Source organism: Rhinoraja longicauda, chromosome 17, assembly GCF_053455715.1.
Source record: "Rhinoraja longicauda isolate Sanriku21f chromosome 17, sRhiLon1.1, whole genome shotgun sequence".
NCBI lineage: Eukaryota > Metazoa > Chordata > Chondrichthyes > Rajiformes > Arhynchobatidae > Rhinoraja > Rhinoraja longicauda.
The window spans coordinates 8,468,916-8,482,435 of record NC_135969.1 but is presented as its reverse complement, the minus strand read 5'-3'; the positions used below and the strand labels follow the sequence as shown (position 1 = coordinate 8,482,435).

Sequence of the window (13,520 nt, the reverse complement as noted above, 5' to 3'; positions counted from 1 at the left end):
GTGCTAACAATACTCCAAATGAGGTTTGATCAGTGCCTTATAAAGCTTCAGCATTACATCCTTGTTTTTATATTCTAGTCTTGAAATCAATTGCATTTGCCTGATTACTACTGATTCAAATTGCAAATTACCATTTTGGGAATCCTGCACCAGCACTCTCAAGTCCCTTTGCGCCTCCAATTTCTGAATTCTCTCCCCATTTAGAAAATCGTCTATACCCGTATTCCTACCACCAAAATGCATATTCCATCTGCCACCTCTTTACCCACTCTCCCAACCTGTCCAAGGCCTTCTGCAGAGTCCCTGCTTTCTCTGCACTACCTTCCACCTATCTTCGTAGCATCTGCAAACCTAGCCACAAAGCCTTCAATTTCCTCATCCAAATACAACATGAAGAGTGGCAACCCCAGCACTGATCCCTACAGAACACCGCTAGTCTGGCAGCCAACCAGAAAAAGCCCCCTTTATTGCCTCTCTCTGCCTTCTGCCACCCAGCCAACCTGCTATCTATGCTGATACCTTCCCTCTGATACCTTGGGCTATCATCTTTAGTAGCATTACTTGCAGCACCTTATTAAAGGCCTTCTGAAAATCCAGGTAAACAACATCTCCGTGTGTAAGAAGGAACTGCATATTCTGGTTTGAACTAATGATAGACACAAAAAACTGGTGTAACAGGCAGCATCCCTGGAGAGAAGATTCCTTCTGTTTTGGGTCGAGAACCTTCTGCAGACGGGTCTCGACCCGAAACGTCACCCATTCCTTCTCTCCAGAGGTGCTGCTTATCCCACTGAATTACTCCAGCCTTTTGTGTCTATCTACTGACTCTCCTTGGTGTATCCTGTATTTACTTTCTCAAAGAATTCCAAAAGGTTCGTCAGGCAAGATCTCCCTTTCAGAAAACCATGCTCACTTCGGCCAATTTTATCATGTGTTTCTCAGTACTCAGAAACCTCATCCTTTATAATGGACCCTTATTAAAATCTTACCAACAACTGAAGTCAGGCTAACGGCCTATTGTTTCCATTTTTCAACTCTGCTCCCTTCTTGAACAGGGAGTAATATTTGAAAATTTCCAATCATCTGGAACCACTCGTCACAGTAGTGATTCTTGAAAGATCACTACTAATGCATTCACAATCCCTAATTCAGAACTCTATACGATATCAAAATTGGTCTGAACTGATGTTAGTATTTTAGGTAGAGCCTCTTCCATTCTGTTTTCATAGTTTTAGCCATTGTTCCGTATGTTTTGTACTTCTTACTGTAGAACTCATTCCAATTTTCATATCAAGATACATAAAATGTTTAAATTATAATAAAATCATGCTCTTTATGTCTTGCTTTATTGTCTGAGAATTTTTTAGTACGTTGAATGGTCCTCCTGCTCGATGACTGTAACTGCAGGTCCCAACTGGTACAGATACCCACTGGCTTGAGCAAATATGAAATCCATGCACAGAGATTGTTAGATCTTTAATCTCAGTGAGTTTTTGATCGATTGAAAGATACAGCATGGAAAAGGCCCTTCGGCCCACCAAGTCCACGCCGAGTATCGATTACCTGTCACCACTAGTTCTATGTTATCCCACTTTTGCAACCTGTCCCTACACAACTTGCAGGGGGAGGGGAGTTGGGGGATTTACAGAGGTCAATTAATTTACCAACCTGTATATCTTTGGGATGTGGGAGGAAGCTGTTTGACTTAAATCTTTCAATCACTTGAATGTGATATTAGTATTAACAGCTTGGCAAAATGGGGCCCAAAGTTTCTGATATCTATTGCAGGTTAAGACATGATCATAATTTTTGATCCACTGAGTTGATGAATTTGCTGAATTTGTAACTAATCACTTTGTTCCTTATATTCAAAAGATTATTTCTTTCTCACAAATTAGATGTAAAGAATGGTTCAACCTGTGGCTGAAACCATCAACTTCCCTGCCGAGGAAGAGCAGATACTAAAGATCTGGAAGGAGTTGGACTGTTTTCAGCAATGTCTGAAACAATCTAAAAACAAACCAAGGTAACATTTCTCATGCTTTTGCCCAATAATTAACAGAGCTATTGACATTTTGGTGAGGTTTTCTCCAGTCTTTCTTCATTGTGCAAAAAAGGTACTGGTGACCCCTGCATTATGGAAGTTTGGTTAACGGAAATTTGCCCCTATGGAATTCACAACTCATGATCAGAAAATCTGAGATATGGAATAAAAGTGCATAGACAGAATATATGTGAAACACATAAACACATTTTCTTTTTGTGACACTCATCCAGATGATGTGACCTTGTGTTGTGGAAAATCATGATATGGACTGTTTTCTAGGAATGTGGCTCTTCTTCCCCTCATCTCCCAAACCCTTCAGCCCCCACCCCACCATTATGCAGCCTAATGCCTGCAAAATATATATTATTGCCTTAGTTGCTGAGTGAAATTGTACGACACTTTCAGGTAAAATTTATTTTACTACACAGTTTCATTAGTTTATTTTCTATTTGCTAATGTGTTGTGCTTGAACTCATTAAAACAGCCATGCTTCAAGGTGATGAGAAGTTTAATTTCTTGTGAACAACAGCCATGAAAGAGTGCAAATGCCACTATCATAGCAATATTTATATTTGCTTCTCCTTGATTCTCAATGTCTGTGAGACTTTATATTTTTCTCACCACTGTCTAGTTTTGAATGACTGACTTGACGTCCTTTTGATCTCCATAAACTCAATTTTTAAAAATAATCATCTCTCGGTATTGTCCTTGACATATTCATGGCTGTACATCAGTCTAATCTGCCATCCTGAATTTGTCTCCAGGTACATTCATTGAAAACCCTCATCCTCATTGTTACATTGTGTCATCAATCGGGGCGGCACGGTAGCGCAGCGGTAGAGTTGCTGCTTTACAGCGAATGCAGCGCCGGAGACTCAGGTTCGATCCTGACTACGGGTGCTGCACTGTAAGGAGTTTGTACGTTCTCCCCGTGACCTGCGTGGGTTTTCTCCGAGATCTTCGGTTTCCTCCCACACTCCAAAGACGTACAGGTATGTAGGTTAATTGGCTGGGTAAATGTAAAAATTGTCCCTAGTGTGTGTAGGATAGTGTTAATGTACGGGGATCACTGGGCGGCACGGACTTGGAGGGCCGGAAAGGCCTGTTTCCGGCTATATATATATATGATATATATATATATGAATCATGATTCAACTTCACTATCTGTAAGGTTCTCAGTCTCCAGTCTAACTTTGTTCCGTCAAATCGTTCTTATTTTCTAGAACACACACCTACTCTATTTCTGCCAGTCTACATTAATGTTGGCAAATCTTTCAGCTTTGTTGGAGGTGCATTTTCACACTGTCTATTAACCTCACGCACCTTCCAACTTTTTTCTTTTTTTGAAATGTTTTTCTAAAATATGATTTGTTCTCTTTAAACAAACTTTCAGTCACCTTTTGTGCCCTTTGTCCTTTTATTTTATTGCTTTTGATGTTTGTTTTCCTTTCATAGCAGACAGAAAATATGCCAAAGTATTCCTATATAACTATGTCATTACATTTATTTTCTGTATTGACTGTTGATAATTGAATATGCGCCTGATTTACTGATTTGAATTTAATTGCACATTATTTATTATCAATGTTGGACTTGACAGGTTCACTTTTTATGATGGGCCACCTTTTGCCACTGGCCTTCCACACTATGGCCATATTCTTGCTGGGACCATAAAGGACATAGTGACCAGATTTGCTCATCAGAGTGGATTCAGTGTGGAAAGAAGATTTGGATGGGATTGCCATGGCTTGCCTGTGGTAGGTTGCTGGAATGGATGTTATTTCACCAGATTGTTATTCTATTATGGAATAAGAACGTTAGTGTAGTTTTGTGTATAAATAGATCTGCCCCTTTGCATTTATTCACTTACTCCCATCGTTCATATTTTCGTTCTTACCTTAGCAATTTTTTAAACTGAAGATTTAACAGAGAAGTTGATTGCAGTTTGTCTGATTGTTTCAATACTTGTTATTCATGCCTGAACGGAATTGTGCAGCATTCCCATTTTGCTTAATATACCATTGCTTTATTAAGTTTAAAAAATCTTGCTGAGTTTTGAATGCTTGAGGAAAGAACTTGAAATGCGGGTCAAATTAAACTTTGAGCTCTGACTGTTTTTCATGTATGAAATTCAAAACAAAATTTTATTTCGTGTGTAGGAATATGAAATCGACAAGACGCTGGGTATAAAAGGACCTCAGGATGTAGCAAAAATGGGAATAGCTGAATACAACAGACATTGTCGAAGTATAGTGATGAGATATTCGGGAGAATGGGAGGTAAGTACTGCTGACAGCAAAAACTGGAAATCTAAAATGAAAAAAAACATTGTGAATATGATCTTTCAAAAGATTGAACAACAGAAAACTTAGAAATCAAACATATTTTAAGCTGTAATGGAAGAGGGTTGGAGAAAACAAAAGTGAAGGGACAGTGCCAGCTGAGAAAAGTTGGTGAACACTTATTAATTGCTGCTCATCTGTCAGATAACTGAAATAGAAGATGAATGAGAATGGAGAGAGGGGATAAAAATAATACTGGAATTGTGAGGAACAAAATTGCGATTTCTGAAACCGACTAAAAGAGAAAGCTAAAAATACTCAGTATGTCAGGCAGCATCTGCGCAGAGACAATAAAGTGATTAATGCTATAGCTTGAACTATCCAGGCTGAAAATAACTAAAAAAGGCTGGTGATGTGAATTCATTGAGTCTCGATGGCGGTGATGTGTTTAGATGAGAGACAAGCTGTTGTTCCTTGAATTTCGTCCTCAGAATTTAATACTGAAGATTGCATGCTATAAAGTAATCTTTAACATTTTGTTGGCTAATTATTGAATATAGCATACTCCCTCCCGTATTGGTGTGTATGATTTGGGAAGTCAATAGACAATAGACAATAGGTGCAGGAGTAGGCCATTCGGCCCTTCGAGCCAGCACTGCCATTCAGTGTGATCATGGCTGATCATTCTCAATCAGTACCCCGTTCCTGCTTTCTCCCCATACCCCCTGACTCCGCTATCCTTAAGAGCTCTATCTAGCTCTCTCTTGAATGTATTCAGAGAATTGGCCTCCACTGCCCTCTGAGGCAGAGAATTCCACAGATTCACAACTCTCTGACTAAAAAAGTTTTTCCTCATCTCTGTTCTAAATGGCCTACCCCTTATTCTTAAACTGTGGCCCCTTGTTCTGGACTCCCCCAACATTGGGAACATGTTTCCTGCCTCTAACATGTCCAACCCCTTAATAATCTTATACGTTTCAATAAGATCCCCTCTCATCCTTCTAAATTCCAGTGTATACAAACCTAGTCGCTCCAGTCTTTCAACATATGATAGTCCCGCCATTCCGGGAATTAACCTAGTAAACCTACGCTGCACGCCCTCAATAGCAAGAATATCCTTCCTCAAATTTGGAGACCAAAACTGCACACAGTACTCCAGGTGCGGTCTCACTAGGGCTCTGTACAACTGCAGAAGGACCTCTTTGCTCCTATACTCAACTCCTCTTGTTATGAAGGCCAACATTCCATTGGCTTTCTTCACTGCCTGCTGTACCTGCATGTTTCCTTTCAGTGACTGATGCACTAAGACACCCAGATCACGTTGTACGTCCCCTTTTCCTAACTTGACACCATTCAAATAATAATCTGCCTTCCTATTCTTACCACCAAAGTGGATAACCTCACACTTATCTACATTAAACTGCATCTGCCATGCATCCGCCTACTCACACAACCTGTCCAAGTCACCCTGCAATCTCATAGCATCTTCCTCACAGTTCATACTGCCACCTAGCTTTGTATCATCGGCAAATTTGCTAATGGTACTTTTAATCCCTTCATCCAAGTCATTGATGTATATTGTAAATAGCTGCGGTCCCAACACCGAGCCTTGCGGTACCCCACTAGTCACTGCCTGCCATTCTGAAAGGGACCCATTTATCCCCACTCTTTGCTTTCTGTCTGTCAACCAACTTTCTATCCATGTCAGTACCCTACCTCCAATACCATGTGCTCTAATTTTGCCCACCAGTCTCCTATGTGGGACCTTGTCGAAGGCTTTCTGAAAGTCGAGGTACACCACATCCACCGGCTCTCCCCTGTCAATTTTCCTAGTTACATCCTCAAAAAATTCCAGTAGATTAGTCAAGCATGATTTCCCCTTCGTAAATCCATGCTGACTCGGAACGATCCTGTTACTGCGATCCAAATGCTCCGCAATTTCGTCTTTTATAATTGACTCCAGCATCTTCCCCACCACTGATGTCAGACTAACTGGTCTATAATTTCCCGTTTTCTCTCTCCCTCCTTTCTTGAAAAGTGGGATAACATTAGCTACCCTCCAATCCACAGGAACTGACCCGGAATCTATAGAACATTGGAAAATAATCACTAATGCGTCCACAATTTCTAGAGCCACCTCCTTAAGCACCCTGGGATGCAGACCATCAGGCCCTGGGGATTTATCAGCCTTGAGTCCCATCAGTCTACCCAAAACTTTTTCCTGCCTAATGTGGATTTCCTCCAGTTCCTCTGTCACCCAAGGATCTCTGGCCACTAGAACATCTGGGAGATTGTTTGTATCCTCAGTGAAGACAGATCCAAAGTACCGGTTCAACTCGTCTGCCATTTCCTTGTTCCCCATAATAAATTCCCCTGCTTCTGTCTTCAAGGGACCCACATTTGCCTTGACTATTTTTTTCCTCTTCATATACCTAAAAAAGCTTTTACTATCCTCCTTTATATCATCTTTTCTCCCCGTATTGCCTTTTTAGTTATCTTCTGTTGCTCTTTAAAAGAGTCCCAATCCTCTGGCTTCCCACTCTTCTTTGCTATGTTATACTTCTTCCCTTTTATTTTTATGCTGTCTTTGACTTCCCTTGTCAGCCACGGGTGCCTCTTACTCCCCTTAGAATCTTTCCTCCTCTTTGGGATAAATTGATCCTGCAACTTCTACATTATTCCCAGGAATACCTGCCATTGCTGTTCCAGAGTCTTCCCTGCTAGGGCCTCCTTCCAAAAATTTATGAACTTTTGCTTCAAAAGTAGCATCTTTTTGGCTGGTTTGGCTACATAACATGATGTAATACATTAACAGATCGGGTTAAGTTTTTAAAATTCCTATTATGTTAAAATTTGTGAAATTATTATTTTTTCATTATCAATATTACAAGACAACAAAAAACTGATGTTCATGATTTAGCTTTTGCTGTTTATGATAGAGCTGAATTAAAAATATTTATGAATGTTATTCTTCTCCATCAGACTGCTATCACTAGGTTGGGACGCTGGATTGATTTTAAGAATGATTATAAGACCCTGTACCCATCCTTCATGGAATCTGTCTGGTAAGTCATAAAATAAACAGAAATGATGATTTATAAAATATATACGGTGACTGATTACTCTTATTCACCCATTTAATAAAATATAATTGAATCATTGAATTGGATCATCATTGAAGACAAATAAAAAAGAGAAGCCCATTTAAGATGGAGATGAAGAATTCTTGAGGTTTATGCATTTTTGGAATATTTCACCAAAAGAAAATAAGAGATTGAATCATTGAACATATTTGTGACAGACGTACAGGGATGTTTGCAGTGTTTGGATGTAAATATGCATGTGGAACAGGCAGGAAGATGGTTGCAAGTCCAATGTCAGACTGGCCATATTAAGAGTCATAGGTAAGAGAGCACATATTTAACATTGCAGATCTCTACTGAGTGACTCTAAATTCTGGTGGTGGATTTCCAATTTGCCAACTGCAAATACTCCCATAACAGCTGGCATTTATTAGCTTTTATCTGTATAAGCTTATTCTCTAGCTTCAGAATAGTGTTGACCTTCTGATTCATTGCATGCCAATTCCAGAATTCTGGCAATCCAGTGTGCTGGAACGCTGATTCCTTAGAAGTCAATATACCGATGCTACCTTTAAAATCTTTCAGTGTTTAAAACCCCCTATGCCCGTCAATCAGGATTATGCAGACCTCTGTTGCTGTAGCTAGAGAAACAAGGCCAGGATGTGCCAAGCCATTGTATGTGTTGAATGTTGTATTATTCCTATAATAGACCAGAAAGTGATGATTTTTGAGTTCATTAATGTAAATGATTATTTTCTGTGATTTAGATGTCTTTACACACCTATCTGTATCTGCTGCTGATGTTCACTAGATTCCTGCACACAGCTTTTAAAAATCTCTGTGAAGGCAAACCGAGTTAACGTTTCATTGGCATCATTCAATAAGTAGCTTATTCTACAGTAGAACACTAAGTATAATGGAAGACAGATCTCACAATGAGTTAATGTCCTGTTTGTATACATTTACAAAGCAAATCTATATAATGTGCATTTATAATGGGCCGAAGATAGACCCAAAAAGCTGGAATAACTCAGTGGGACAGGCAGCATCTCTGGAGAGAAGGAATGGGTGACTTTTCGGGAATGGCCCCTTATTGATCTTAAATGCACAAAAAGGTGTGAAATTATTTTGGACCATCTGATGGCTGAAATACAAACTAATATCAGGGTGAGCTGCAGGTGTCTGTTGATGCTTTGAAAGTGTGAGTAATCTAAAAAGATTAATATTTGGCTGTTTGCCACGATAAGATTAGCCTGAAGGTAAATTCCAGATTTGAGTACAGTGAAGTACGGGAAGATAGAGTGGCAGGTGTCAATAATAAATAGCAAGAGAGCCTAGATAGTTCATAAATCTGGCAAGGGGGTCCTGCTGAGTGTCAAGCCTTTCGGGGATGGGATTGGCATCATGATTGGAAAGCCATTATACTGGCTACTGATCTTCAGTTGGATTAGTGGCAGGGGACATCCTGATGAAAATATAGTGTGATTGGGAAAGTTTGGATGATGTTCTAATCATTGAAGATTGACTTCGCTTCAATGCTTTTTCAGTTTAACTGCAATTTGTTGCAAATGTTTTTGGAAATTGTCTTACTTCTGCAATTGTTCTATAATGTTTCACGTTTCACGTTTTAATAAATGTGAAACATTTGTTGACGTTTATATACAACGTAGTAAGTATTTATTTGCTTCCAAAGGACTGAAAGACCACTTTTGCCAATCACCTTTATATGATCAAATAGCTCATTGGCCTGCATCTTCTTTAGTGTAACTCTCTGTTTACCTTTCCTGTTCCCCAGAGTTCCAAATTTACCTTCTGTGGATCAGTAGGGCCGAATTAGCTTGCTGAGATGAGCAGCAAATCCCAGAAGGTAGAAATGTGTCGCTAGAAACGGTCACACCTGCAAAGCTTCTCTGGAGTGACAAATGACAAATCTATATCCCCTGTGTGTCAAGTTTCAATGCTGCCAGTTTGTCATTGTTCTTGAAGAATGAATTAAGAATGAGATTTTAAAATTTACTAACATTTAAAAATCCCCAATTAAAACACTGTTAAATATTTAAACATGTTAAAAGAGACTCATAATTAAAATTTATTCTTTATTCTAGCCATTCTTCCCTGAAGCCCGAATGCTTAAATGTCCTGCTGAGCTTTTCTACCTAGTTGGTTTCTACATGAAGTCCAGTGGCAGAGTGCAGATGGAAATCACAATTGGAGTTTAACAGCAAGATTGAGATTTGCCCATTATTATGTGGGTAAATGTTGAATCTGTCAGTAATTACATGCAAAACCTGGACTCTTGGCTGCCATAGATTTTGCCTGGACATCTCTGTATAATAGACAATAGACACATTGGGTGCAGGAGTAGGCCATTTGGCCCTTCGAGCCAGCACCGCCATTCCATGTGATCATTTCCTCCCACAGCCTTCATTGCTTCTTCTAATCTTCACTGTTTTTGCATCAGTGCTTTGCATCAGTGCTTTGCATCAGTTTAGTTCCTTGTTTCATCATATTCATCGGGCACATCGTTCATTCATTCAATGAGCACATCATTCTATTCAAAAGTTTATTCTTGCACAATCATAAATCACAAATTAATGAGCAATTAAACCAGGTTTAATGCCCAATCCTAATTGGGATACGATGGTGATGTAGTGGTAAAATTCCCAGATTAATAATCTAGTGATTTGGAATAACAATCTTTAGATGCGTTCAAAACTAACAGAGCAGCTATGGAATTTAAATTCAATTAATAATCTGAATTTGGAAATAAAATCTGGTTTTAGTAACATTAAGCACAAATAATTACTGGATTGTTGCCAAAAAATATCTAGTTTGCTATGTTATTTGGGGGAGGATATCTGCTATTCTGAGCCGCCATGACCTCTATGTGCATTTAGAACCATGCCTTGTGGTTAATTCTTAAATGCCTCAGCAAACCACTCAGTTCCATCATTGGTTCTGCATTTAAACAGAGGATAAAACTTGATGAACCACTTAGCATTGATCTAGGCACCAATTATTCCCAGCCCGATCGCTGTGCAAAGTCCTCTTCATAAAGTACCGGGGACTGGTGTATAAATTGGGAGAGCTGTTCCACAGATGAGTTGGGCAACAATCTGACTTGATTGTTTTCACAGAATCACACCTTACAACCAATAGGTGAGATTCATAAGCGCTGGGAAGGTCCTTTCCTGAAAGCTGTTCAATTCCACCAAAAATGGTGGCATCATAGTATGCAGGTGGAGGAATTGGCTCTTGAAGTCCCCGACTTTCTCGGACACTGCAAAGTCAAATGGCAATAGTTCAAATGTGGACAAGATAGCCTCATCCTGATCGCCACCTACTGTCCTCCCTCAGCTGATAAATCAGTGGTCCTTTGTATTGAGCAACACCTGGACGAATTTGTGTCCATCACTAAGATTGTCTTTACAGCAACAGCACTGACTGAGTCTTGAAAAGCAGCTTCCAGTCTGGGTCATCACTTGGGACAAATTTACCTGACAACATCCTCATGAATCTGTCAATGATAGAGTTGGCACAGTCTTTGTGGAGACAACATTCTGTCTCCACATTGAAGATTATGTTGTGCATCACAATCGTACTTAATAATTTGGACTCAGAACAGACCTGGAAGCTGAAAACTGGGCATCCACGAGAACTGGGATATCAGCAGCAGTGTAATCTCATGACCCTGCATATTCTTCACTCAATTATAAAGCAAAATGATCAAGCAAGGTTCAAGCTTCAACCAATAAGTGGCAAATACAGTTGGTGCCACAATAGTGCTAGGCAATGATCATCTTCATGAATGGCTCTGCCTTCAGTACCATAATTCAAACCAAACTTGTCTCCAAACTCATTGACCTAAGATTCAGCACTCCTCTCTGCATATGGATCATTAACTCTCTGACCCATAGAGCATAGGCGACAAAACATCCTCCACGATAATTCTCAACACTGGCAAGGTTGCATTCTTAGCCCCTTACCATACTCTCTATTACATTATTGTGTGACCATATTTCGCTCTCACCTCACTTACAAGTCTGCAGATGACATTATTGTGAGGGGTCATAGAAACATAGAAAATAGGTGCAGGAGTAGACCATTCGGCCCTTCGAGCCAGCACTGACATTTAATATGATCGTGGCTGATCATGTAAAATCAGTATCCCGTTCCTGATTTTCTCCATATCCCTCGAATCCGTTAGCCCTAAGAACTATCTCTTGAAAACATCCAGTGAATTAGTGTCCACTGCCTTCTGTGCAGAGAATTCCACAGATTCACAACTCTCTGGGTGAAAAAGTTTTTCCTCATCTCAGTCCTAAATGACTTACCCCTTATTCTTAAACTGGTTAGGGCGGCACGGTAGCGCAGCGGTAGAGTTGCTGCTTTACAGCGAATGCAGCGCCGGAGACTCAGGTTCGATCCTGACTACGGGTGCTGCACAGTAAGGAGTTTGTACGTTCTCCCCGTGACCTGCGTGGGTTTTCTCCGAGATCTTCGGTTTCCTCCCACACTCCAAAGACGTACAGGTATGTAGGTTAATTGGCTGGGTAAATGTAAAAAATTGTCCCTAGTGGGTGTAGGATAGTGTTAATGTACGGGGATCACTGGGCGGCACGGACTTGGAGGGCCGAAAAGGCCTGTTTCCGGCTGTATATATATGATGATGATATGATGATGGTTCTGGACTCCCCCAACATTGGGAACATTTTTCCTGCATCTAGCCTGTTCAATCCTTTAAGAATTTTATACGTTTCTATAAGATCCCCTCTCATCCTAAATTCCAGTGAATACAAGCCCAGTCGACCCATTCTTTCATCATATGTCAGTCCCGCCATCCCGGGAATTAACCTGGTGAACCTATGGTGCACTCCCTCAATAGCAATAATGTCCTTCCTCAAATTAGGAGACCAAAACTACACACAATACTCCAGCAACGGTCTCACCAGGGCCCTGTACAACTACTGTAGGACCTCCTTGCTCCTAAACTCAAATCGTCTCGCAATGAAGGCCAACATGCCATCAGCTTTCCTCACTGCCTGCTGTACCTGCATGCTTTTTTTTCAGTGACTGATGTACAAGTACACCCAGGTCTCGTTGCACCTCCCCTTTTCTTAATCTGACACCATTCAGATAATAATCTGCCTTACTGTTCTTGCCACCAAAGTGGATAACCTCACATTTATCTACATTATACTGCATCTGCCCACTCAACCAACCTTTCCAAATCATCCCTGCAGCCTCATAGCATCCTCTTCGCATCTCATACTGCCACCCTTCTTTGGTGTCATCCGAAAACTTGGAGATGTTACATTTAATTCCCTCATTTGAATCGTTAATATATATTGTAAATAACTGGGGTCCCAGCACAGAGCCTTGCAGCACCCCACCAGTCACTGCCTGCCATTCTGAAAAGGACCTGTTAATTCCTACTCTTTGCTTCCTGTCTGCCAACCACTTCTCTATCTGTCAATACCCTACCCCCAATACCATGTGCTCTAATTTTGCACACTAATCTCTTGTGTGGGACCTTGTCAAAGGCTTTTTGAAAGTCCAGATACACCACATCCACTGGCTCTCCCTTATCCATTCTACTTGTTACATCCTCAAAAAATTCCAGAAGATTAGTCAAGCATGATTTCCCCTTCATAAATCCATGCTGACTTTGACCGATCCTGTCACTCCTTTCCAAATGTGCTGCTATTACATCTTTAATAATCGACTCGAGCATCTTCCCCACTACTGATGGAAGACAAACTGGTCTATAATTCCCCGTTTTCTCTCTCCCTCCTTTCTTAAAAAGTGGGGTTACATTGGCTACACTCTAGTCCACAGGAAATGATCCAGAGTCTATAGAACATTGGAAAATGTTCACCAATGCATCCATGAGGGCCACCTCCTTGAGTACACTGGGATGCAGACCATCAGGTCCTGGAGATTTATCTGCCTTCAGTCCCAACAGTTTACTTAATGCCATTTCCTGACTAATGTGGATTCCCTTCAGTTCCTCCTTCCCACTAGATCCTCGGTCCCCTAGTATTTCTGTGAGATTGTTTGTGTCTTCCTTCGTGAAGACAGAACCAAAGTACTCGTTTAAGTGGTCTG

At 40.5% G+C, this 13,520-nt stretch overlaps 1 protein-coding gene across 1 annotated transcript in view; it reads left to right on the top strand.

The window, feature by feature from the left end:
• The window catches only part of iars1 (isoleucyl-tRNA synthetase 1), a 147,721-nt gene that overhangs the window by 6,231 nt on the left and 127,970 nt on the right, over positions 1–13,520 (top strand). Inside the window, exons 2-5 of the mRNA XM_078414016.1 lie at positions 1,899–2,026; positions 3,648–3,804; positions 4,207–4,326; positions 7,312–7,394. Of these exons, the coding sequence (XP_078270142.1) occupies positions 1,908–2,026; positions 3,648–3,804; positions 4,207–4,326; positions 7,312–7,394 (479 nt within the window). The 5' untranslated portion in view covers positions 1,899–1,907. The remainder of the gene's footprint in view (positions 1–1,898; positions 2,027–3,647; positions 3,805–4,206; positions 4,327–7,311; positions 7,395–13,520) is intronic.